The sequence below is a fragment of the Tachypleus tridentatus genome, chromosome 5 (genome assembly GCF_004210375.1).
Source record: "Tachypleus tridentatus isolate NWPU-2018 chromosome 5, ASM421037v1, whole genome shotgun sequence".
Taxonomy (NCBI): domain Eukaryota; kingdom Metazoa; phylum Arthropoda; class Merostomata; order Xiphosura; family Limulidae; genus Tachypleus; species Tachypleus tridentatus.
In genome coordinates, this window is record NC_134829.1 from 8332303 (window position 1) to 8359746 (window position 27444).

At 33.4% G+C, this 27444-nt stretch overlaps 1 protein-coding gene and 1 non-coding gene across 2 annotated transcripts; one reads left to right on the forward strand and one right to left on the reverse strand.

Annotated features, from left to right (window-relative positions):
• Positions 1-625: 625 nt before the first annotated feature.
• On the reverse strand, positions 626-16489 carry LOC143250454 (uncharacterized). The gene is made up of 5 exons (XM_076501009.1): positions 16282-16489; positions 14215-14280; positions 13933-14018; positions 9697-12108; positions 626-1051 (listed from the first exon to the last, which is right to left on the reverse strand). Exons 2-5 carry the CDS (start codon positions 14243-14245, stop codon positions 773-775), a joined length of 2808 nt encoding a protein of 935 aa, XP_076357124.1. The 5' UTR covers positions 14246-14280; positions 16282-16489; the 3' UTR covers positions 626-772.
• A 1993-nt stretch (positions 16490-18482) lies between these two features.
• LOC143251293 (U6 spliceosomal RNA) lies at positions 18483-18586 on the forward strand. The gene has a single exon (XR_013028555.1). It is a non-coding gene; the product is annotated as a U6 spliceosomal RNA (small nuclear RNA).
• The last annotated feature ends 8858 nt before the right edge of the window (positions 18587-27444 follow it).

A 27444-nucleotide genomic window follows, 5' to 3' on the forward strand; every position in this document is an offset into this window, starting at 1 on the left:
AGTATTAGAATCCATGAAGATAAAAAGCAAACAGAAATATAAAGGTTTCTCAAACTGTAAATCATTTGAAATTATTTCTTTAAAACAACTATACAAACAAAACACGAAGAACAGAAAAATTTGACACTCAACTTTAAACATTACAAGCACTTGAGAGACTATACCTTGATGGTGTAAATTATACTTGCATTAACATAAGCTCCACAATTACCGTAATTTAGAAAAGTGTTTCTAAACGCTGAGCCTAGAGGATGACTGTTTGTTTCTAGACACAACCTCTGAACGAAACCTATCATTCTCTTTAGTCCGTATGCGAGTCTTTATATTTACTCTTGTGTTAAACATAAGCGGAAAGAAAGATAATTATTTTTGAAAAATAGGAAAACAAGTCAGTAATTATAATTTACAGCTATAGATACCCAAACCTTCGGGTTTTATGTTCGATTTCTTAGTTGTTAGATTTTATAGTAAACTAGATGCTAGAGGAAACATTGCAATTGTCACCTTTCAGACAATACTCTAACCAGTAGGTTTTGTTATTACATTCAGTAATCACATTAATAAGAGTCTCATATTTCTGTATGTCGACATATAAACATACCAACTTTAATAGGTTCAGACTTAATTGTCACTGTAACCCAACAGCTTTATTTCACAAAGTATCTTTACATCTATATAATATTGTTTAAATAGAAATCGGTTAATATTTTAACAGGTCTATAAAGGCATTTCCTCTCATGACGTGACTTCTTATGGACATAATTATCTGCTGTCAAAACTCGGATCCAAATACACTGTCAGTAGCCTTTCGGTGTTCTACTGGAAACTCAAGGTCTGTGGCGTAGCCAGACTGTGGACGGCTGAAGTTTTCATCGTAATGTGTTTCAATAGGCAAACGATAGAGGTCGCTGTTAACAGTATAAAATAGAGGAGCATCTTCGCAGTTGAAGTTGTACCACCAGTCACACACTCTTATTTTTTGATTAAAAATTGAGCCATTTGGACAAAGGTAGCTGACCTGACGATGATCCAACTGGCAGAAGTGCCACACCTGGAATAAAACTCATTATAATAACCATGTGTTTCACAAAAACGTTAAACCAGTGGTTTCCAAACTGTGTGACAGTCGCAGCAGTTTGCTTGGAGCTGTAGCAAAACTTTCACCAAACGAGAATTATGAACATAAAAACAACAACAAAAAACTACAGACACATAGTGCATGGGGTACCAGTGGTGCCACGCCAATCAAGATACAATGGTTTGGATCTCGTGAATGCAAGAAGTTTAGTTAACAGAAATTGGTCGTTGTTAGGCGTAAAGCTATTGGTGCTGTGATAAATTAAAAAAAAAAAAACATTAGTTAAAACCGCATGGCGACGATTTGGAATTAAAATCTAAAAAAGAAAAAAAAACACTTGGCGATTGTTCAACATATTATCTATCTGCGCCTACCACAAATACAAAACCCGGTTTACAGCGCATTAAAACCTACAGCCTCACTCTGAGCCAGTGGGGTTGAAGAATGTTTGGAAACCACTGCATTAGAACTGAGTCGCTGTACAAAGATAGCTATCAATTCTATGTTTCACTTACAGTTTTGACTAATAAAAGCATTATAACACAAACATAACACAACAGTATTATATAATGTAATATGATAGAAAAGAAGGTATTTATATTCATTCATGCATTCATTCACCACTCGATTCCATCAAGGAACATAGGGCCGCAATCACTTGCGGATTCTTCAACAGGTTTTTAAGTGAGTAGGTTGTTAGCCCACTGCACCGAGCCGTCCCTAATTTAGTAGTGTAAGACTAGAGGGAAGGCAGCTAGTCATCACCACCCACCGCCAACTCTTGGGCTACTCTTTTACCAACGAATAGTGGGATTGACCGTCACATTATAACGCCCCCACGGCTGGGAGGGCGAGTATGTTTGGCGCGACGCGGGCGCGAACACGCGACCCTCGGATTACGAGTCGCACGCCTTAACGCGCTTGGCCATGTCGGGCCAGGTATTCATATAATTATGAAAAATGAATTTCATTGCTTTTGTTTCACTTACCCTCCATCGAGCTGCTGTAAAAATATTTTAATAAAAGGGCATAACTTTGTACACAGGAGAACCTTCTGTCAGTGCCATTCCATTCCCGATACAGACTCCAGGTTTGTTTTGAATTTCGCACAAAGCTACCAGAGGGCTAGCCGTCTCTAATTTAGTAGCGATACGTTAGAAAGATGTTTAAGAGTGACCCACCACCTTAACACTTAAGATAATTATTTGCTAACGAATATTGGGATTGAAGAAAACGTTGTCAAGCATTTGCAACTGAAAGGGTGAGGATGTTCAATGACAGGAGTTAGAAACCACAACCTTCAAAGTGGAGTGTCATAACATTATGTAACACGAGTTTTGTTCCTAGATAGTATGTGTTATTTTTGATTGTTTATGTAGTAAAAGTACAGAAAATGGCCATTATTCCCTTCAAACTTTGCTTTTGTGACCTGGATAGTGAAATTTATAAATTAACTTATTTTCTATATAAAAACGGGCAAAATTGCACATTTTCATTTACATAAGGTCTGAATAAAACAACATATGAATCAAGATTTATATGTATTTATACCAAAGTTATACAAAAATGTTTAGAAATGAGTAGTTTCTCGAGATTTGCGACTGCAATATAAATATCTTTCACGTATCAGCCATCAAATATAGTCTCCCGTCATGTTTTCGTTATATGCTCCCAGGTCACAAAAGCAAACTTTGAAGAGAAAAATAGGTTTTTCTATTTACTTTCGGCTAAGCAATTGGGAAACAACACTTTCTGCCCAGGAACACTACAAAGCAATATTTTGTTACATAGTGTAATTAACAGAATTTCAAGACCTGATATGTTAAAGGCAACTTCTATGATGCAAACTCTATCACCAAAGATACACTATACAGACTCTAGAAAGTAAAATGTAATATTTAGTATACAGTTTAGAGTAGGAAGTAAAATTCACTTTCTACAAAGTAAGACCAAATCTTTGTTGTACAGTGTCGACAAGATAAGACTGGCTGTTCGTGATACAATGTCTACAAAGTAAGACTGACTGTTGGTGATATAGTGTCTATAAGGTAAGATTGACTATTCGTGATACAGGGACTAGAAAGTAAGACCAACTATCTATGATATATAGTGTCTAGGAAGTAAGACTGAATGCTTGTGATACAGTATCTTCAAAGTAGGAATGACTGTTCATGATACAGTGCTAGAAAATCAGACTGACTGTTCTCGATATAGTGTCTACAAGGTAAGGCTGACTATTCGTGATACAGTGTCTAGAAATTAAGAATGACTGTTTGTGATACAGTGCTAGAAAGTAAGACTGACTGTTCTTGATATAGTGTTTACAAGGTAAGGCTGACTGTTCGTGATATAGTGTCTACAAGGTAAAACTGACTATTCATGATACAGTAGCTAGGAAGTAAAACCAAATGTTCGTGATACAGTGTCTACGAAGTAAGACTGACTGTTCATGATATAGTGATACGGATATAAGATACATTGTCTAGAAAATAAGACTGACTGTTGGTGATAAAGTATCAAGAAAGTAAGAACAACTATTCGTGATACAGTGTCTACGAAGTAAGACTGACTGTTCGTGATATAGTGTCAAGGAAGAAATAGTTGTGATAATATAATTATACGAACGTACGTTTTCCTGTTCATGACACATAGTCTTAAAATAAGATCGACAGTTGGTGATATAGTGTCTAGGAACTTAAATTCACTGTTGGTGAAATAGTGATACGGATGTAAGACTGACTGATCGTAATATATTGTCTAATAAGTAAGATTTACTGTTCGTGATACAGTGTGTAGTAAAAAAAAAATTTGTTTGTGATATAGTGTCTAGAAAATAAGACTGACTGTTCGTGGTACAGTGTCTGTAAAGGAAATTCATTCTTCGTGATATGGTGTCTACAAAATTAGAGTGAGTGTTCGTGATATAGTGTTTAGGAAGTAAAACTGACTTTTCGTGATACAGTGTCTAGAAAGTAAGACTGACTATTCGTGGTATAGTGTCTCAAAAGTAAGAAAGACTGTCCGTGATGTAGTGTCAAGGAAGAAAGAGTGTTTGTGATAGAATGTCTAGGAAGTGAGATTTACTATTCGTAATATTGTTTTACGAACGTACGTTTTCCTGTTCATGACACATAGTCTAAAAATAAGACTGTTCGACTGTTGGTGATATAGTGTTTAAGAACTTAGATTGATTGTTCGTGATACATTGTCTAATAACTAAGATTTACTGTACGTAATACAGTGTTTAGGAAGTAATATTGACTGTTCGTGATACTTTGTGTAAAAAGTAAGATTGGGTGTTCATCATGCGCTGTTTAAGAAGTAAGACTGACTGTTCGTCATATATTGTCCGGAAAATAAGACTCACTGTTCGTGATGTAGTGTCTAGGAGGTAAGGTTTGCTGTTAGTTGTAGAAATTTAAAGAAGTAAGATTTACTGATCGTTATGCAGCGTCTAGAAAGTTCGATGCACTGTCTAGTAAGAAAAACTACTCTTTGTGATATAGTGTCTACAAAATTTGACTGTTCGTGATACAGTGTCCAGAAAGGTACATTGATTCTTCGTGATATAGTGTCTAGAAAGTTAGATTGAGTGTTAGTGATATTGTGTTTAGGAAATAAAACTGACAGTTCGTGATACAATGTCCAGAAAGGTACATTGATTCTTCGTGATATAGTGTCTAGAAAGTTAGATTGAGTGTTAGTGATATTGTGTTTAGGAAATAAAACTGACGGTTCGTGATACAATGTCCAGAAACGTACATTGATTCTTCGTGATATAGTGTCTAGAAAGTTAGATTGAGTGTTCGTGGTATTGTGTTTAGGAAATAAAACTGACAGTTCGTGATACAATGTCCAGAAAGGTACATTGATTCTTCGTGATATAGTGTCTAGAAAGTTAGATTGAGTGTTAGTGGTATTGTGTTTAGGAAATAAAACTGACGGTTCGTGATACAATGTCCAGAAAGGTACATTGATTCTTCGTGATATAGTGTCTAGAAAGTTAGATTGAGTGTTCAAGGTATTGTGTTTAGGAAATAAAACTGACAGTTCGTGATACAATGTCTAGTAAGTAATACTGGCCGTGCGTGACACAGTGTCTAGAAAGTAAGACTGACTGTTCGTGATGCAGTGACTAGGAAGTAAGACTGACTGTTGGTCATACAGTGTTTAGAAAGTTAGATTAACTATTTGTGATATAGTGTCTGGTAAATAAGACTGACTGTACCTGATATACTGTTTAGAAATGTAGACTGACTGCTCGTGATACAGTGTCTAGAAAGTTGGACTGAGTGTTCGTGATGCAGTGACTAGGAAGTAAGACTGACTGTTGGTCATACAGTGTTTAGGAAGTTAGATTAACTATTTGTGATATAGTGTCTGGTAAATAAGACTGACTGTACGTGATATACTGTTTAGAAATGTAGACTGACTGCTCGTGATACAGTGTCTAGAAAGTTGGACTGAGTGTTCGTGGTATATTGTCTAGGAAGTAAGATTGACTGTTCGTGATATAGTCTCTGGGAAGTAAGACTGTTCGTGATATAGTGTCTAGGAAGTAAAAATGACACTTCGTGATACAGTGTGTAGGAATTCAGTCTGACTGTTCGTGATACACTATAGAGGAAATTAGACTGTTTATTGGTATTATAATGTCTAAAAAGTATGAATTAATGTTCGTGATATAATGTCTAAAAATAAGACTGTTCGTGATATAGTTTTACGGAAGTAGGACTGGCTGTTCGTGATATAGTGTTACTGAAGTATGATTGGCTGTTGGTGGTACATTGTTTAGGAAGTAAGACAGACTATTCGTAATTTTGTGTCTACTAACTTAGATGAACTGTTCGTGATACAGTGTCTTGAGAGTAAGACTAACTATTCATGATACAGTAGATATCAAGTAAAACTGCCTGCTCGTGATACAATATCTAAGAAATAAGACTGACTGTTCGTGATACAATGTTTAGGAAGTAAGACAACTGTTCGTGGTATAGTGTCTAGAAGAGTAGACTGTGTGTTCGTGATACAGTGTTTAGAAAAGTAGATTGATTGTTGGTGATATAGTGTTGAGGAAGTAAGACTTACTGTTCGTGATATAGTGTATAGAAAGGTAGACTGACTGTTCGTGATACAGTGTCTATGAAGTAAGATAACTGTTCGTTATACAGCGCCTAGAAAGTTAAATTGACTGTTCGTGATACATTGTCTAGGAAATGAGACTGACTGTTCGTCATATAGTGATACGGATGTAAGATTGGCTATTAATGATTCAGTGTCCAGAAAGTATGATTTACTGTTCGCGATCGAGTGTGTTGTGAATGAGACTGACTGTACGTAATATAGTGTTTAGACTTTCTCTTCATGATGCAGTGTCTAGAAATGTAGACTAACTACTCGTGATACAGTGTCTGGGAAGTAAAATTGACTCTTCTTGATATAGAGTTACGGAAGTAAGACTGGCTCTTCATGATATAATGTTACTGAAGTAAGATTGGATGAGGATGGTACATTATTTGGAAAGTAAGATTGACTGTTCGTGATACAGTGATAAGGAAGACTGACTATTCCTGGTATAGTGTCAAGAAAGTAAGACTGACTGTTCGTGATATAATGTCAAGGAAGGAAGAATGTTTGCAATAGAATGTTTAATAAGTGAGACTTATTAGTCTAAAAATAAGATCGACTGTTGGTGATATAGTGTCTATGAAGTTAGATTGACTGTTCGTGAAATAGTGGTACCGATATAAGATTGACTGTTCATGATACATTGTCTAATAAGTGAGATTTGCTGTACGTGACACAGTGTCTAGAAACGAAGATTGATTGTTTGTGATATAGTTTAGGAAATAAGATTCACTGTTCGTAATATAGTGTCTAGAAAGTAACACTGTCTGTTCCTGATACAGGTTTGGTAAGTAAGACTGACTGTTCGTGCTATAGTGTTAAGGAAGAAAGATTGTTTGTGATCGAATATCTAAGAAGTGAGATTTACTATGTGTAATATTGTTTTAAGGGCATAAATTTTCCCGTTCATGACACATACTCTAAAAATAAGAACGACTGTTGGTGATATAGTGTCTAAGAACTTAGAATGAGTGTTCGTCAAATAGTGATACGGATGTAAGAGAGATTATTGATGATATAGTGTTTAGAAAGTATGATTTACTGTTCGTGATATAGTGTTACTGATGTAAGATTGGTTGTTTGTGGTACATTTGTAGGAGGTAAGATTGACTGTTCGTGATCCAGTGTCTTGGAAGTAAGACTGACTATTAGTGATATAGTGTCTAGCAATTTAGATTGACTGTTCGTGATATAGTATCCCGAAATTAAAACTGACTATTCGTGATACAGTGTCTTGAGAGTAAGACTAACTATTCATGATACAGTATCTAAGAAATAAGACTGACTGTTCGTGATACAGTGTCTAGAGAGTAAGAATAACTGTTTGGGATGCATTGTCTAGAAAGTAAGACCGACTGTATCTGATATAATGTCTAAAAAGTAAAACTGACTGTTCGTGTGTAGGAAATAAGACCAACTGTTCCTGATACAGTGTCTCGGAAGTAAGATTAACTGTTCGTCATATTTTGTGTATGAAGTAAGACTGGGTGTTCGTCATATACTGTTTAAGAAGAATGACTGTTCGTGATACATTGTCTGGAAAATAAGACTCACTGTTCGTAATGTAGTGTCTAGGAGGTAAGATTTGCTCTTAGTTATATAAATTTAAAGAAGTAAGACTTACTGTTCGTTATTCAGCGTCTAGAAAGTTAAATTGACTGTTCGTGATATAGTATCTAGTAAATAAGACTGACTGTTGATGATATAGTGTTACGGAAGTAAGATTGGCTCTCGGTGATAGATTGTCTAGGAAGTTTCGTTTTGTTTGTTTTTGAATTTTGCGCAAAGCTACTCGAGGGCTATCTGCGCTAGCCATCCATAATTTCGCAGTGTAAGACTAGAGGGAAGGCAACTAGTCATCACCACCCACCGCCAACTCTTGGACTACTCTTTTACCAACGAATAGGGGAATTGACCGTCACATTATAACGCCCCCACGGCTGAAAAGGCGAACATGTTTGGTGCGACGGGGATGCGAACCCGTGACCCTTAGATTACGAGTTGCACGTCTTAACCCATCTGCCTGTGCCGGGGCGTCTAGGAAGTATGATTGAGTGTTCGTGATACTTTGTGTATCAAGTGAGATTGGGTGTTCATACAGTGTTTAAGAAGTAGGACTGAGTGTTCGTGATACATTGTGTAGAAAATAAGACTCACTGTTCGTGATGTAGTGTCTAGGAGAGAAGATTTGCTGTTAATGATAGTTATAGAAGTAAGATTTGTTGTTCTTTATACAGTGTCAAGAAAGTTAGATTGAGTGTTCGTGATATAGTGTCTAGTAAATAAGACTGACTGTTCGTGATACAGTGTTTAGAAAGGTTGGTTGACTGTTCGTAGTGATACAGTACCGAAAAAGGAGAATTCAGTGTTCATGTACAGCGTATAGACGTAACATTTTCACTTGCGTTAATAACGCAACTATTAGCATTACAAGGTCTACTGATTTTGCAGTGACACTTAATAACGCACGAAGAAGAGATATTGGGCCTTTTGGATCTAATATAATTTAATAATAATGGAGGTGCTATTGATATTATCATCACTCTTATCATGTTGAGTTTATAATTACTTAATTATATACCAATAATTCCCATGCGTTTTGAATAATTTACAATGATTTGATAATGTCTATTGTACAATAATCTAATTACTACTACTAAGTGATGTTGAGACTGGTGATTGTACAATAATCTAATTACTACTACTAAGTGATGTTGGGACTGCTGATTGTACAATAATCTAATTACTACTACTAAATGGTGTAGGGCTGCTGATTGTACAATAATCTAATTACTACTACTAATTGATGTAGGGGCTGCTGATTGTACAATAATCTAATTACTACTACTAAATGGTGTAGGGGCTGCTGATTGTACAATAATCTAATTACTACTACTAAATGGTGTAGGGGCTGCTGATTGTACAATAATCTAATTACTACTACTAATTGATGTAGGGGCTGCTGATCGTACAATAATCTAATTACTACTACTAATTGATGTAGGGGCTGCTGATTGTACAATAATCTAATTACTACTACTTCGTGATGTAGGGGCTGCTGATTGTACAATAATCTAATTACTACTACTAAATGAGGTAGGGGCTACTAGTTCTACAATAAATTAATTAGTGCTACTAAATGAGGTAGGGGCTAGTAGTTCTCTTCAAAATGATGTACGGCCTTTTAATACTAGAATAATTTAATAATACACTAAAAGTTGATGAATAGTCTGGTAAGTTTACCTTGACTCAAGTAATTTACCAGTGAGTGATGTATTTTTGGAATGACTGTCACTAACTCACTACTACGTGACGTTGTATGCTGATTTTAAATTCATCCTTTGTACATTATTAGTAAGTGACGTATGATCTGCAGATTTTTCGATTATTCTTAGTTAGTTACTACTACATTACCCAGAGTATTTAGAGACCTATATCTGTTTAAGTTATTTCACAGATTGTTATCAAAACTTCATACTTAAATAGCATACCTGACACTCTGTCTCTGTGTCTGCATAGTAGCCTGGGTAGGGCATCTCTTGACATTCAAATTTGGTTTTTGGAATTATTCCAAATATAGGATAATCTTTACCAGGAACTCCTGGCAGTGGATGAACCTTGTTGCTATCATCATCTGTTTTCGTTGCTTGCCTATCTACGCTAGGTCCTTCACCCACATAACCCTTAATATAACCTCCATGTTGACGCAAATGATTCTTCATATCTTCTGTTATGTGAGCGCTAGATATTTCTGGAGGTCGAAGATCATCAGGGAAAGTATTGATTGGGTGGTTGTCTTTATAACTTTTTATTAAAATATCACTTGATTTTTGTGATACTAATGTGGGTCCTTTGACGAAACTTTCATGTTGATCATCATGAATGAAACCATCATCGCCTTTTAATTTAACACTTTCGGTGAGTATTTCTTCACTATTAGGCCCTGACCTAACATAACCCTTGGTATAGCCTCCATGCTGATCACTGGCACTCTTGATGTCGTGCCCTTTAATGTTTTCTGATGGTTGACGGTCTACACTAGGCCCTGATCCAACATAACCCTTGGTATAACCTCCATGTTGATCACTGGCACTCTTGATGTCGTGCCCTTTAATGTTTTCTGATGGTTGACGGTCTACACTAGGTCCTGATCCAACATAACCCTTGGTGTAACCTCCATGTTGATCAGTGGCACTCTTGACGTTATACCCTTTACTATTTTGTGATGGTTGACGGTCCACAGTAGGCCCTGACCCAACATAACCCTTGGTATAGCTTCCATGCTGATCACTGGCAATCTTGATGTCATACGCTTTAATGTTTCCTGATGGTTGCCGGTCCACATTAGGCCCTGACCAAACGTAACCCTTGGTATAGCTTCCATGCTGATCACCGGCAATCTTGATGTCATACGCTTTAATGTTTCCTGATGGTTGACGGTCTACACTAGGCCCTGATCCAACATAACCCTTAGTATAACCTCCATGTTGATCAGTGGCACTCTTGACGTTATACCCTTTAATGTTTCCTGATGGTTGACGGTCTACACTAGGTCCTGATCCAACATAACCCTTGGTGTAACCTCCATGTTGATCAGTGGCACTCTTGACGTTATACCCTTTACTATTTTGTGATGGTTGACGGTCCACATTAGGCCCTGACCCAACGTAACCCTTGGTATAGCTTCCATGCTGATCACCGGCAATCTTGATGTCATACGCTTTAATGTTTCCTGATGGTTGACGGTCTACACTAGGCCCTGATCCAACATAACCCTTAGTATAACCTCCATGTTGATCAGTGGCACTCTTGACGTTATACCCTTTAATGTTTCCTGATGGTTGACGGTCTACACTAGGTCCTGATCCAACATAACCCTTAGTATAACCTCCATGTTGATCAGTGGCACTCTTGATGTTATACCCTTTACTATTTTGTGATGGTTGAGGGTCCACATTAGGCCCTGACCCAACATAACCCTTGGTATAGCTTCCATGCTGATCACTGGCAATCTTGATGTCATACGCTTTAATGTTTCCTGATGGTTGACGGTCTACACTAGGCCCTGATCCAACATAACCCTTGGTATAACCTCCATGTTGATCACTGGCACTCTTGATGTCATACTCTTTACTATTTCCAGGTGTTTGACGGTTTATACTAGGCCCTGATCCAACATAACCCTTGGTATAACCTCCATGTTGATCACTGGCACTCTTGATGTCATACCCTTTACTATTTCCAGGTGATTGACGGTCCACACTAGGCCCTGATCCAACATAACCCTTGGTATAACCTCCATGTTGATCAGTGACACTCTTGATGTCATACCCTTTACTGTTTCCTGATGGTTGACGGTCTACACTAGGCCCTGACCCAACATATCCCTTGGTATAGCCTCTATGTTGATCACTGGCACTCTTGATGTTATACCCTTTACTATTTCCTGATGGTTGACGGTCTACATTAGGCCCTGACCCAACATAACCCTTGGTATAGCCTCCATGTTGATTACTGGTGCTCTTGACATTATACCCTTTACTATTTTCTGATGGTTGACGGTCCACATTAGGCCCTGACCCAACATAACCCTTGGTATAGCCTCCATGTTGATCACTGGCACTCTTGACGTTATATCCTTTAGTATTTCTTGATGGTTGACGGTCCACATTAGGTCCTGACCTAACATAACCTTTTACGTAATCTCCTTTTTCACGTAAACGATTGTTTAAGCTTTCTTGACTTTTAAGAGGTGGACGAAGTTCATCAGGAAAGGATTTCACCGAACTGTATGATTTTGAGCCAGTGAAACGACGGTTAACATTAGCACCACTGATGTAGCGTGGAACAGCTGGACCACCACTTACGTATCGAGGAACAGCACGTGGTTCTCGAACATAAATCTAGATAAATCATACGTAAGTATTATATTATTTCATATATTGTCAGTATAATAATTTTATGAACTTAGGAGAAGTATGAATTAGAAATTTCAACGGTAATACAATTGCTATATCTGATTCCGATTAAACCTTTAATCAAAACTAGGGTTAATCAGACACAACAACAGTTGTTATGTTAATTAGCTTATCAAGTTACATGAACAATATTATTAATATTATTTTAATGTGAATGTTGCAATGAGTTCCCAAATTGAAAATCATTTCTGTTAGTTAACTTTTTGTACGACTCTAACTTAGGTATATATTAAGAGTAATCTCTGCTTTATCAAGAATATTCTGCTTTCGCAAGACAGAAGTTTCTTTCAAGACGGCTTCTTTCACAGTAGAGATAGCGTAGTTCAGTCATTAGCAAGCTAGACTACAGAGAAAACAAAATCCATTAGTTCGAAATTATGGTCGACCTAGATAGGGCGTTTTGTTGTTATTTCTTTTTTTTACAATATATTTGTTATTATCACGATAGAAGTGCTTGTACTGCCAAACATTTGTTATTATGACGAGACAGCTAACACTATATTTATTATTTCATGCCAAAAGAGCTTCTACTCGCATGATATTTGTTATGACGAGACAACAGTTTCACCTGTAACGGATTTACTGTTGTACCTCTATTTTAATATCTACTCTTGTTTCAGTTTAATACATACAAAGTATATTGTTAAATGTGCATTGCGCAAGTCTCGCCTATTCTCTAAATTTGTAAAAGAATCTCGAAGCATCAACAATATGCATTTTACAAAAACACTAGCATACCTTTGAATATTGTTGAACGTTTGATAATCTCGCCTAATAACTATAAAAGCTACCAGAAAGACAGTAATAGCATTCTGTCGGTCAGCTACAGTCAGTATACTACAAGCTATAATTGTGAGTAACGCTTATCCATCGAGAAAAATTATAGAATTTGACCAGAAACATTTATGTATTTCGAACATTACAAGCTGTTCAATTTCAGTGAATTAACTTCGGACGTTAGTATTTCTACAAGAATATTAAATATCTTTCGGCAAAAATTCTGCTTGTAAGCGCTGTGAGACCAGCCAATAAAAAGTCAGCAACTCATAATTAATTTCCTCGTGGTGGACTTAGACCGTCAACAAAATATTCAGTTCTAGACCAGATAGAAGATTTAGTATAGTTTGTAAGCATGTAAAACTTTTATATGCAAACCAATATTTGTAATAACCGTTACTACAAATTGTATTGTGATTTGTATATTAAAATATATTTGTATTAAAAAAATGTGTGTATCAATCTTTTTGGCAAATATTATACAATTTGATATATATAGAAATTAATTAACTTTGAATTAAAATTAAAATGTCTGGCTATTTGAAATCGTAATACGTAACGTATGTAACATAATAAATTGGAGACTCGTCCGAGAATAATTATAACGCTTAACAATATATTTACTATAATCGAGATAGAAGACCTTCTGTCCAAAAAGTATTTGTTTTTATTATGATTAGACAAACGTTTAGGTCAAGATATTAATTACCAGTGACAGTTTTATACAAGTCCTTATAATAAAAACGATATGGCCAAGACATTCATTATCAGGAATTCAAGTTTTCAGCGCTAGTAAAATCTTGCGTTTAAGTGTTTTAACAAATACATATAATAAAAGGTAATAGTAATAACTAAATATAAGTATATATATATATATATATATATATGTATTTGTGTGATGTTTAATAGTAATAATAATTTACTATGATGTGGAAGAGTCAGGCAAGATGTTCTGTATCAGAAAAAATCTACCATTTCGGGTTCTTCATCTTCAACTTCTCCTTTTGACCATTTTTTACTTCTTATTGCACCTACTAAAGTTGTTACTGCAAGCCCTGCTACTCAGGATAGAAGATAAATAAAAGACAGAGAAACAATTATTGTTTTAAAAATATTAACATTGCCAAAATTTAATTTTCTTACCAAGTTAGCAAGTTAACCAGATTCTAACTAAAAACCGAAAACAACTGTAACTGTCTCAAAAGAGAAATCTAAAAGAATTTCTCAAAAGATGGATATAGAGTAGGTCCATACCTATGACGAGAATAGTTAATGTTTTCCACATCCTATTGCGTTACATAAATCTTGCATGAAACAATGCTGAAAAAAAGAAGGAAAATGATTTACTATAATAATTCACACGTGCAACAACGAAACACAAGAGACCAGTTTGTAAGAATCACAGACGAAACATTGTTTGAAAAACATAAGAGACCAATTTGTTGTAAGAAATCAAAGTATGCGACAGATAAATGTAAAGTTGAAAATTATACTTAATATTTACAAACAAGAGAAGATAAAAATAACATGAAATGTACATTGTTTATGGAAAAACATGAATTAAAACATGTATTATAAATCGCAACAAAGAAGGTCTATAATAATAGAACACGAACTGCACTTTCAGCCCATAGATACATTATAAAAAAAATATAAATTGTTACAATTTCATCAGAGAATTGGTTATGTTATGTAGCTGCATGCATCAGTTCAAAAATTGTTGAAGTTATTCCAGATAACCCATCAATAGTTGGGCGAGAATAATCGAAACAAACCCAAAGAAAAAACAACAACATAGGATAAGAGAAATCTTACCGAAGGTAATAAAAAATATATTAAACGGTTAATGTACATTTAAGCACAGATACGGACAATGTTTCACCTCCATTATTAGTGACTCTCGCTTTAAAACAAACTGACTTTTGATGTTGCATTCCTATTTCTAAATACAGATTAAAAAAAAATAATAATTGGCGTTACTTTAATAAAGCATATTTTGTGAAAAATTATAACTATAAGACTTGAATGTGGTAATCAAATGAAGTCAACCAAGTTTTTGAACAATGTTACAATTGCTCTAAGTTTTTCTTTACATATTTGTTGTTTTATGTTCAGACCATTTTTTTTGGTATGTCTTTTGTATTTGCCAATTATTTTTGAAAATTTTCAATACCTTGTATTCGACTGAAAAATGTGTTTGACAAATGTCTTATTGAAATAGACCCATTTCTTTCTAATGAGACGCTAATATTATGCAAAGTGCTGACATTCTTGCAACAATTTGTAATTTACCATTTTACAAAGCCCACCAGTGGCGCAGCGGTATGTTTGCGGACTCGCACTGCTAAAAACTGGGTTTCAATATCCATGGTGGACAGAGTACAGATAGCCCTTTGAGTAGCTTTGTATTTAATTCCAAACAAACATTTTGGAAATACAAGTTATATTTACCATACTAGCTACTTAATTAAATTCTCACGTTGAAACAAACAAACCTAAAACTGCAAGTAAACAAATTTTCAAGATGTCTTTAACAATTAACAAAAACAAATAAAAAGGTAAATTATATAAAAAATATTTCAGTGAAACATTGTCCGTATCCCGGACATTGTACATCCGAAAAAATAGGATATCAAACTTTAAAAAAAAACGTTGCTATTTTGTTTTAAATTGATATACACAATGTTTCGTGACAATATTTTTTCTTTTCATATAAAGGTATATTTTCTTCCTGTCGTTCAACACATTAATTAATCAGATTGTTAGTCGACCACGTGACTAAAAAGACAAGATGCTGCATCATTAGTACAGGCCTACGTGTTTTGTTGTACATATTATCTAGACTAGTTATGTTTGCAGATGGTTTCCAAAATTAAAAATAAACCTTTTGAATGAACACTTCCAGTAAAAAGATTATAAAACTTATAACTGTTTCGTATTAAATCTTAGGCTAAACCCACGTTATACCATTTCGGTTTAGTAATAATGATAAAATTGATCTGAAAATATCTTATAGCTATATCGTAACTTAGACTTGAAATAAAAAACAAAACCCGAGCGCTTTTGAAAGGTGGAACTTTCTTCTTCGGGGCGAACTTAGACCTTATATCCAGACACTATTTTAATACTTGAAATATAAGACTTTAAAACATTATAGTATATTACTCTTCTCTCAATGTGCACACACTGCTCGCTTCACAGCTTATTCATGAGAATTTTCTTTAATATAAGATCTTTTACTTCTGGTACTTTCCTTTATATACCAGTGTGCACTATACATATAGATACATTCAGTTTATTTTCACTGACTGCTTGACTTACCCCATATGTACTCGCAACTTGCAACACTGTGTGACGATTCCGTTGCCCGTCAGAACAGTTGAACTTTCACCAATGCAAAGTTTTCTTTGGAAACGCTAAGTATAACTTAATACTTTACGACGCCTCCTCCAAACACTTTTAAATTCGAATATGGGTGTGGCTTATCGCTTTCTGACTACCCCCATTAAAGAGAAATAATTGGCTATCCTTACAGTAAGAAAGTTTGGGTGTATCATTTATACTAATTCTTATTAGCCCACGTATATCTTCTACTCTACATCCGGTGAAACCTTACATGAACGGTAAACTGAGAAAAATTTTGTCAAAAATTTCAGAGTTAATAAGATAAAATGTATTTTAAATTTGAAGCAAGAAAAAACACAAATTTAATTAGATGTTAAGGATAGCAGAAAAATGCTTTGTTTCACGATAATGCTTGAACCACTGAGGTATTTGCAAGCAAATTTATGCGTGAACTACTAAGTCACAAGAAATAATATAAAATCAAGTTCACATTGTATTTTCCATATTATTTCTTAGAATAAATGCTATAAAAAGAAACATGTTGATAAAATATTATGCAATCTTGTCATACAAGTTATAACTTGGTAGTTTACTTATACAGAAACATTAATTTTATGGAGTAAGCTTCCCAAAATTATAAAATACGGTTACCGTACATCGATCAAATTCTGGTAGATCGTTTTATTTTTCGAAAACTCCAAAGCCAGAATTAGTAACTTAGAATATTCTTAAATCGAGGATTGTAAATTTGAAATAAAACTAAACACAGTTATGAATATAAATAAATAATCATAACGTGCGATTGAACCGACACATGGTATAAAAGAATCTTGTTCGTAGGCATACCTGTCTTAAACTAGGTGGCGACGTCGTTTGGTGACAAACAGTTTCGATCCGCTAAACCTGCACTAAAACTACATCGAGTTAAACAACTCCACTTTTTTCTTTATCGGACAAAATTTTACAAAAATCTGCTTCAACACAATGAACATGTTTTCCACCTTTTCTTTCATATTTTTTCACTTTAATTTCTGCAGAATTAATGTTTTTAACGCAAACACCACTTTAGAGGTCATACAGTTTGTTATATTGGGTAATTTTCTATAACTTTGAAGGTGTTTATCTTAAAACTCTGTAGCTGTAAACCAACTAACAATAAATCAGGGGTATGAGTTACATGACATCAAATCAGTTTATTTTTTTTAAAGATTTGAAATTTTTTTAGAGCTCGTGGATTGAATATGTATTTGTCACACATATCAATCATATTTCTGTAGATCATAATGTAAATAGGAATAAACACATTACATTCTGCAACAACTATCGATTATATAACTGTTGATATTCTCATAAATACGAATTAACACAGATTATATTTAGTAACAGTTGTGGATTATATTACTGTGGATATCCATGAAGATAGTGAGAATATATTTAGTAACAGTTGTGGATTATATTACTGTGGATGTCCATGTAAATAGTGCTAAACTCAGGTTATATTTAGAAACAGCTATGGATTATTTAGCTGCATATGTTTATGCAGATACGGATAAACACATTATATTTAGTAACAGCAATGTATTAGAGTATTGTGAATATTCATGCACATAGTGAGAAACATACTTTATAATTAGTAACAGCTATATATTATATTATAACTGTTTGTTATAACAGCTATATATTATATTATATAGCATGTTAATGTAGACAGTGAGAAACACTGTTTATAGTTAGTAACAGCTATATATTATATTATAGAGCATGTTTATGTAGATAGTGAAGAACACAGTTTATAATTAGTAACAGCTATATATTATATTATAGAGCATATTTATGTAGATATTGAGAAACACAGTTTATAATTAGTAACAGCTACATATTATATTATAGAGCATGTTTATGTAGATAGTGTGAAACACAGTTTATAATTAATAACAGCTATATATTATATTATGAAGCATGTTTATGTAGATAGTGAGGAACACAGTTTATAATTTGTTACAGCTATACATTATATTATAGAGCATGTTTATGTAGATAGTGAGAAACACAGTTTATAATTAGTAGCATATATATGTAAAAACGGCTCGTTTGGGTTCAGAAAATATTTTACGTAAAGGAGCAAACAAATATGTGGAACACTACACGATTTTGCGTGTCATCCTTGCGCAGGGCCCATGCTTCGGCAGTACATATATTAAAATTGGAACGATACAGAGAAGATTAGAATGGCCCTTTGCGCAAGGATGACACGCAAAATCGTGAAGTGTTCCACATTTTTGTTCGCTCCTCTACGTAAAATATTTTCTCAACCCAAACGAGCCGTTTTTACATATATATATTTTTCTCTACAAGTGGGTTTTCTCGACATCACTGATGTAATTAGTAACAGCTATATATTAAATTATGCAGCATGTTTATGTAGACAATGAGAAACACAGTTTATAATTAGTAACAACTACATATTATATTATAGAGCATGTTTATGTAGATAGTGTGAAACACAGTTTATAATTAGTAACAACTATATATTATATTATAGAGCATGTTTATGTAGATAGTGAGAAACACAGTTTATAATTAGTAACAACTATATATTATATTATAAAGCATGTTTATGTAACTATTGAGAAACACATTTTATAATTAGTAACAACTATATATTATATTATGAAGCATGTTTATGTAGATATTGTGAAACACAATTTATAATTAGTAACAACTATATATTATATTATGAAGCATGTTTATGTAGATAGTGAGGAACACAGTTTATAATTAGTAACAACTATATATTATATTATAAAGCATGTTTATGTAAATATTGAGAAACACAGTTTATAATTAGTAACAACTATATATTACATTATGAAGCATGTTTATGTAGATAGTAACAACTATATATTATATTATAAAGCATGTTTATGTAAATATTGAGAAACACAGTTTATAATTAGTAACAACTATATATTATATTATGAAGCATGTTTATGTAGATAGTGTGAAACACAGTTTATAATTAGTAACAACTATATATTATATTATGAAGCATGTTTATGTAGATAGTGAGGAACACAGTTTATAATTAGTAACAACTATATATTATATTATGAAGCATGTTTATGTAAATATTGAGAAACACAGTTTATAATTAGTAACAACTATATATTATATTATGAAGCATGTTTATGTAGATAGTGAGGAACACAGTTTATAATTAGTAACAACTATATATTATATTATAAAGCATGTTTATGTAAATATTGAGAAACACAGTTTAAAATTAGTAACAACTATATATTATATTATGAAGCATGTTTATGTAGATATTGTGAAACACAGTTTATAATTAGTTACAACTATATATTATATTATAAAGCATGTTTATGTAGAGAGTGAGAAACACAGTTTATAATTAGTAACAGCTATATATTATATTATAAATCATGTTTATGTAGATAGTGTGAAACAAAGTTTATAATTAGTGACATCTATATATTATATTATAAATCATGTTTATGTAGATAGTGTGAAACACAATTTACAATTAGTAACAACTATATATTATATTATAAAGCATATTGATGTAGATAGTGTGAAACACAGTTTACAATTAGTAACAACTATATATTATATTATAAAGCATATTGATGTAGATAGTGAGAAACACAGTTTATAATTAGTAACAGCTATATATTATATTATAAATCATGTTTATGTAGATAGTGTGAAACACAGTTTACAATTAGTAACAACTATATATTATATTATAAAGCATATTGATGTAGATAGTGAGAAACACAGTTTATAATTAGTGACAGCTATACGAGGGCTGTACAAAAAATACGCGGATTGTTTGAGTTGCGCGGCTCCAGTTGGTTCCAGGGGAATCCGCTTGGTGTTGCTAGGTTTGCACAGATCAGCTGATTACGACGCCATTTCCCGATTGCAGATATCTTAATTTGTGTATTAGCTACGCGGTTTTAAGTGAAGTGCGATTTTTTTGTTTGGCGGATTTCAGAATGAATGACCTGAAGGAGCAACGACTTGCTGTGAAATTTTGTGTTAAACTTGGAAAATCTGCAACTGAAACTTTTGCTATGCTTAACAAGGCTTACGGTGATGTTGCTATGAATCATACGGCATGTTTCAAGTGGCATGAACGTTTTAAGTATAGTCAACAGTCCATTGAAGATGATGAGTGTCCTGGACGTCCTTCCACGTCAACTGACGACCCACACGTCGACAAAATCAACACTCTGGTGCGGGCAAATCGACGCCTGACTGTCAGGAAGCTTGCTGAAGAGTGTGGAATATCAGTTGGATCTTGTTACGAGATTTTGACCGAAAAATTGAAGATGCACCGCGTTGCTGCGAAATTCAGCCCTCAGAACTCGTGAGTTTTTGGCCAAACACTCGATCACTGTTCTTCCCCACCCCCCTACTCATCTGACCTTGCTCTTTGCGATTTTTTCTTGTTCCCCAAACTCAAAAGACTCTTGAAAGGAAGAAGATTTGAGAAGATTCCCGAGATTAAGGCAAATGCGACGAAGGAGCTGGAGGACATTACAAAAGAAGCGTACCAGGACTGTTTCAACAAGTGGAAACACTGTTGGGATAAGTGTGTGCGTTGGGGAGGAGAGTACTTTGAAGGTGTCCCAGACCTGTAACTTCTAAATAAAGTACATTTTGTTTTATGACTCAGTCCGCGTATTTTTGGAACAGTCCTCGTATATTATATTATATTATATTATATTATATTATATTATATTATATTATATTATATTATATTATATTATATTATATTATATTATATTATATTATATTATATTATATTATATTATATTATATTATATTATATTATATTATATTATATTATATTATAAAGCATGTTGATGTAGATATTGTGAAACACAGTTTATAATTAGTAACAACTATATATTATATTACCATCGATTTTCACCAGTGGCGTAGCTAGGGTTTTAAGCGCCCGGGAACAAAGGCAGTTTTCGCCCCCTCATGACAAAATGTAAGCCATAATTCCTAATTATATAACATCAATTTGATGCCTCTCCGATGCTGCGCCCGGGGACAAATGTACCCCTTGCCTCTTTCTAGCTACGCCACTGATTTTCACGCAGATAGTAACAAACGTAGATTTTATTTGGTAACAGCTATGGATTAAATAGTGGAGATGTTGATGATCAGAGGTTGGAAAGACAATGAAGAAAAGAAATCTGGATTCAAATAATCAGTAAGAAGATATAGAATAGGGATTTAGGTGTTATGTGATCGGTAATACAATGAAGAATTGTGTGTTCAATATTAAAAAGAATGTGAAGAATATAGATTTGGAGGTCAAATAGCAAAACGATGAAGAATGGAGATCTGGGTGTGAAACAGTTAGCAAGAAATTCGTGCACATAGTGATACACACAGATTATATTTAGTAACAGCTATGTAATATACTACTGAGTATATTCATTTATATAGTGACAAACAGGATGTTTAGTAATAAGGAAGTTTTGTAACATGTTTAGTGATAAGGGAGATTTGTAACTATTTTAGTGATAAGGGAGTTTTGTAACTAGATTAGTTATTAGGGAGTTTTGTAACAAGTTTCGTGATAAGGGAGTTTTGTAAAAAGTTTAGTGAGAAGGGAATTTTGTAACAAGTTTAGTAATTAGTGAATTTTGTAACAATTTTTGTGATAAGGAAGTTTTGTAACACGTTCAGTGATGAAGGAGTTTCATGACAAGTTTAATGGTGAGGAAGTTTAGTAACTAGTTTAGTGATAAGGGAGTTTTGTATCTAGTTTAGTAATTAGGGAGTTTTGTATCTAGTTTAGTAATTAAGGAGTTTTGTAACAATTGTTGTGATAAGGGAGTTTTGTAAGACGTTTAGTGATAAGGGAGTTTTGTGAGACGTTTAGTGATAAGAGAATTTTGTAGCAAGTTTAGTGATAAGGGAGTTTTGTAACAAGTTTAATGATCAGGGAGTTTTGTAACAAGTTTAGTGATAAGGGATTGTTGTAACAAGTTTAATGATTAGGGAATTTTGTAACAAGATTAATGATAAGTGAGTTTTGTAACATGTTTAATGATAAGAGTGTTTTGTAAAAAGTTTAGTGAGAAGGGAATTTTGTAACAAGTTTAGTAATTAGTGAATTTTGTAACAATTTTTGTAATAAGGAGGTTTTTAACACGTTCAGTGATGAAGGAGTTTTATGACAAGTTTAGTGATGAGGAAGTTTAGTAACTAGTTTAGTGATAAGGGAGTTTTGTAACAAGTTTAGTGATAAGAGAATTTTGTAGCAAGTTAAGTGATAAGGGAGTTTTGTAACAAGTTTAGTGATAAGAGAGTTGTGTAACAAGTTTAATGATAAGGGTGTTTTGTAAAAAGTTCAGTGATAAGAAAGTTTTATAACTGGTTTAGTGATAAAGGAGTTTTGTAACAAGTTTAGTGATAAGGGAGATTTGTAACAAGATTAATGATTAGGGAGTTTTGTAAGTAATTTAGTGATAAGGGATTGTTGTACCAAGTTTAATAATTAGGGAGTTTTGTAACAAGATTAATTATTAGGGAGTTTTGTAAGTAATTTATTGATAAGGGATTGTTGTACCAAGTTTAATGATTAGGGAGTTTTGTAAGTAATTTAATGATAAGGGATTGTTGTAACAAGTTTAATGATTAGGGAGTTTTGTAAGTAATTTAGTGATAAGGGATTGTTGTAACAAGTTTAGTGATAAGGGAGTTTTGTAAGAAGATTAATGATTGGGAATTTTGTAATTTAGTGATAAGGGATTATTGTAACAAGTTTAGCGATAAGGGAGTTTTGTAACAATTTTAATGATTAGGGAGTTTTGTAACAAGATTGATGATTAGGGAGTTTTATACGTAATTTAGTGATAAGGGATTGTTGTACCAAGTTTAATGATTAGGGAGTTTTGTAAGTAATTTAGTGATAAGGGATTGTTGTAACAAGTTTAATGATTAGGGAGTTTTGTAAGTAATTTAGTGATAAGGGATTGTTGTAACAAGTTTAGTGATAAGGGAGTTTTGTAACAAGATTAATGATTAGGGAGTTTTGTAAGTAATTTAGTGATAAGGGATTGTTGTAACAAGTTTAGCGATAAGGGAGTTTTGTAACAATTTTAATGATTAGGGAGTTTTGTAACAATTTTAATGATTAGGGAGTTTTGTAAGTAATTTAGTGATAAGGGATTGTTGTAACAAGATTAATGATTAGGGAGTTTTGTAAGTAATTTAGTGATAAGGGATTGTTGTAACAAGTTTAGTGATAAGGGAGTTTTGTAAGAAGATTAAGGATTGAGAATTTTGTAATTTAGTGATAAGGGATTATTGTAACAAGTTTAGCGATAAGGGAGTTTTGTAACAATTTTAATGATTAGGGAGTTTTGTAACAATTTTAATGATTAGGGAGTTTTGTAACAAGATTGATGATTAGGGAGTTTTATAAGTAATTTAGTGATAAGGGATTGTTGTAACAAGTTTAATGTTTAGGGAGTTTTATAAGTAATTTAGTGATAAGGGATTGTTGTGGCAAGTTTAGTGATTGGGAAATTTTGTAACAAGTAAATTAAAAGGAATTTTGTAAGTACTTTTGTGATAAGAAAGTTTTGTAACAAGTTTAGTGATAAAGGAGTTTTGTAACAAGTTTATAAGTTTCGGTATTTATGTGGTTTCACAAATAAATTAGTTAAGGAAAAAAATCCTCTAAAATATTTAAGGTAGTTGTTCCGAGAACTAATATTTTATATGCAAATAATTTCTTTGTGAAGGACTAAATAGGAAGCGGTAATTTTATATTCCCAGTTTAGCAGTAGACAGAGAAGGAGATTGTGGTTGAAAATAAAAGGTTTGAAACTGTCAAACTGAGCGAGAAGAACAGTAAATATACCTTTACAATAGATACAATTTAAAAAGCATCATGGTTAACATGAAGTCTGGAAAGAAAATAAGTTATTGTTTGAGTTTTATGAATGAGCTGTACAGAAGGGTGTTTGTTGTGAATTAAGATATTGAAGAATTCGTTCGATATGATCAGTATGCTTTCTATAGAAGGTGTGCTGATTATGCATTCCTTATTCTCCGCCATAGTTGTTACATGTAACTCTTTATTATTTTAATTTTTTCAACATAAGAAACATTTTATACAGTGTACTCATGAATAACAAACACTTAGTGTTTCGATACCTGTGATGGGCAGAACAAAGATAGCCCTTTGTGTAGCTTTGTCTTTAACAAGAAACACTTAGTGTTTCGATACCCCTGATGGGCAGAACAAAGATAGCCCTTTGTATAGCTTTGTTTTTAATAAGAAACACCTAGTGTTTTGATACCCCTGATGGGCAGAACAAAGATAGCCCTTTGTGTAGCCTTGTCCATAATAACAAACACTTAGTGTTTCGATACCCCTGATGGGCATAACAAAGATAGCCCTTTGTGTAATTTTGTCTTTAACAAGAAACACTTAGTGTTTCGATACCTCTGATGGGCAGAACAAAGATAGCCTTTTGTGTAGCTTTGTCTTTAACAAAAAACACTTAGTGTTTCGATACCCCTGATGGGCAGAACAATGATAGCCCTTTGTGTAGCCTTGTCCATAATAACAAACACTTAATTCTTGCATGTTTTGGAATGTACATATTCCATCTTCAGTAAGCAAATCGACATATTCCATCTTCAGTAAGTAAAACGACATATTTCATCTTCAGTAAGCAAAACGACATATTCCATCTTCAGAAAGCAAACGACATATTTCATCTTCAGTAAGTAAAACGACATATTCCATCTTCAGTAAGCAAAACGTCATATTCCATCTTCAGTAAGCAAACGACATATTCCATCTTCAGTAAGCAAAACGTCAAAAATGTCCAAAGAATCTTCCGAAACGTCCAAGAATGAGATATTTGTAACTCGTGTCAAATATTCGTTGTTGCTGTCTTTATCCATTGTTTATAATTAAACTTCGATTTCTATTGGTTATCTCCACTTGATCTAAACCTATTTTAACATAAGTGTTATATGTTTTTTGATATAATTTGTATATTAAATTAGTTTACTTCTTATGTATATATTTCTATTGTAAATGCAATTATTAAGGTTTAATATTAAAATTCTTCTTATTATCACATCTATGTTTTGATGTATTGTTAGATTATATTGAGTAACAACTATGGATGGTGTTTCTGTAGTGTTTGCACTACGTTAATTAACTCCAGTATTATGAAACTACTTTGATAATACAGAATGACATTCTAAACTTGACCCACATACGTTTTGTAATGATCATAATTTATCAGTTTTCCCACGTTACCGAACGTTATAAAATCTTCTTAAGGATTTAACCCAACCAGAAGGTCACGAAAGCATGAGTGGGCAGCCGTGTAGGTCTATTACGGATGTGGCCCAAATTCATGGCTATGCGTCACTATACCTCAGAAATTATGTTAAAACGTTATTAACGTGGTATTCAGATGGTATGCTATATTAAAAGCATTTTACATTGAAAGCCTAATCAAAATATTAAGTGAAAGTTATGTAGTGTTATAATTCGATATGTTTAGTTAACACTTGTCGCGAAAAAAACTGTTGAAAGTGGAAACAAAAAATCTACTAGAAGTTAACACAGAAGACGTATATCTTGGTTCATCCAAACAGTAATTTGTGACCTAAATTAAAAAAGTTATTTTAGAATAACGTCGACTCTTTTACATAAGCCACAATCAAAGAACACTCATAAACCAGCGTCTATATAGTTTTCAGTTATAGATTTAATTTTCAGAGGTTCAAATAAAACCGATGAATGTCGATAGCGCTCGTGATCTGAGGTCTGTAATTCTGTGTTTAATTGATTTTTAAACCTATGCTTTTACTAACATTATTACGTAAAGCACTTTACAAATTACCAACGAGTTATAAGATTTTGAAAAGTAAATAGTATTTGAGTAAGGCTTCTCTTGCTGTTGTACAGTAAGTAATGCAAATACAATTATTTTAGTTCCCTTGTGTTTCGTAAACTTAAGTGTGGACACTACCTTTTCAGTGTAGTGCCGCTATAGATATTGCTACGTCAAGAAAAGTACAGCGGCGTTACCGTTGTTGCTAAGTGCTCGGGGTTATACTTTAGTTAGTAAGTAGCATCGCATAAAAAACCGTTGTTACCACAACACACTGGCTCTTCTATATATTAGAAGTTGTCATATAAGGAACCACTTCTTTTGTATGTCGTATCTGGCTAATAAAAAGATTCACATGCGCATAGATAATTAATAATACTCATGTGCACAACTTCAGAGACCACTTTTTACGAATACAAAATTTCAGGTTTCTAAATTATTTCCTCTTACAGTTATAGCGGTCACACACACACGCCATAATATAATAATATTAGATATATATAGAGAAAGACAGAGGAATAGTCAGAATTATATTATACATATGTATTCTTCAGAAACATAATGAAGACTCAAAGTGAGTAATTAAGAATTACTTATTATCAAAGAGCTTTATCATTATGTTGAATATTTACATTTATATTTGATATCACATATTTTATCAGAATTTGTTACATTTATATTTGATATCACATATTTTATCAGAATTTGTTACATTTTTTTCACAGTTGCAGTGCTTCAGGTTATGTAATATTGTTTGTTCCCCCCCCCCCCAACAAAAAAAAACAACACAGACTGCCACTGATCATAATGAAGAGATAAATGGCTATGTAACAAATGATAGAAAAGGGTCCAGGTCTACTGTATCAAGAAGACTCGGTGAGAATGGTTATGTACCAGTTAAACAACCTTTACTGTTATCTTCAGATATTGTCAAGAAACCAAAGTTTGATAAAAAGTACGAAACTGGACTGTTGGTCATTGGAAAATGTTGTTATGGACAGATGAGTCCATGTTTGAAGTATCAAGAAGACTCAGTGAGAATGGAATATTTGGTTATGTACCAGTTAAACAACCTTTACTGTTATCTTCAAATATTGTCAAGACACCAAAGTTTGATAAAAAGTACAAAACTGGAGTGTTGATGATTGTAAAAGGATGTTATGGACAGCTGAATCCAAGTTTGAAATATTTGGTTAACAGCGTAGGTTGTACATCC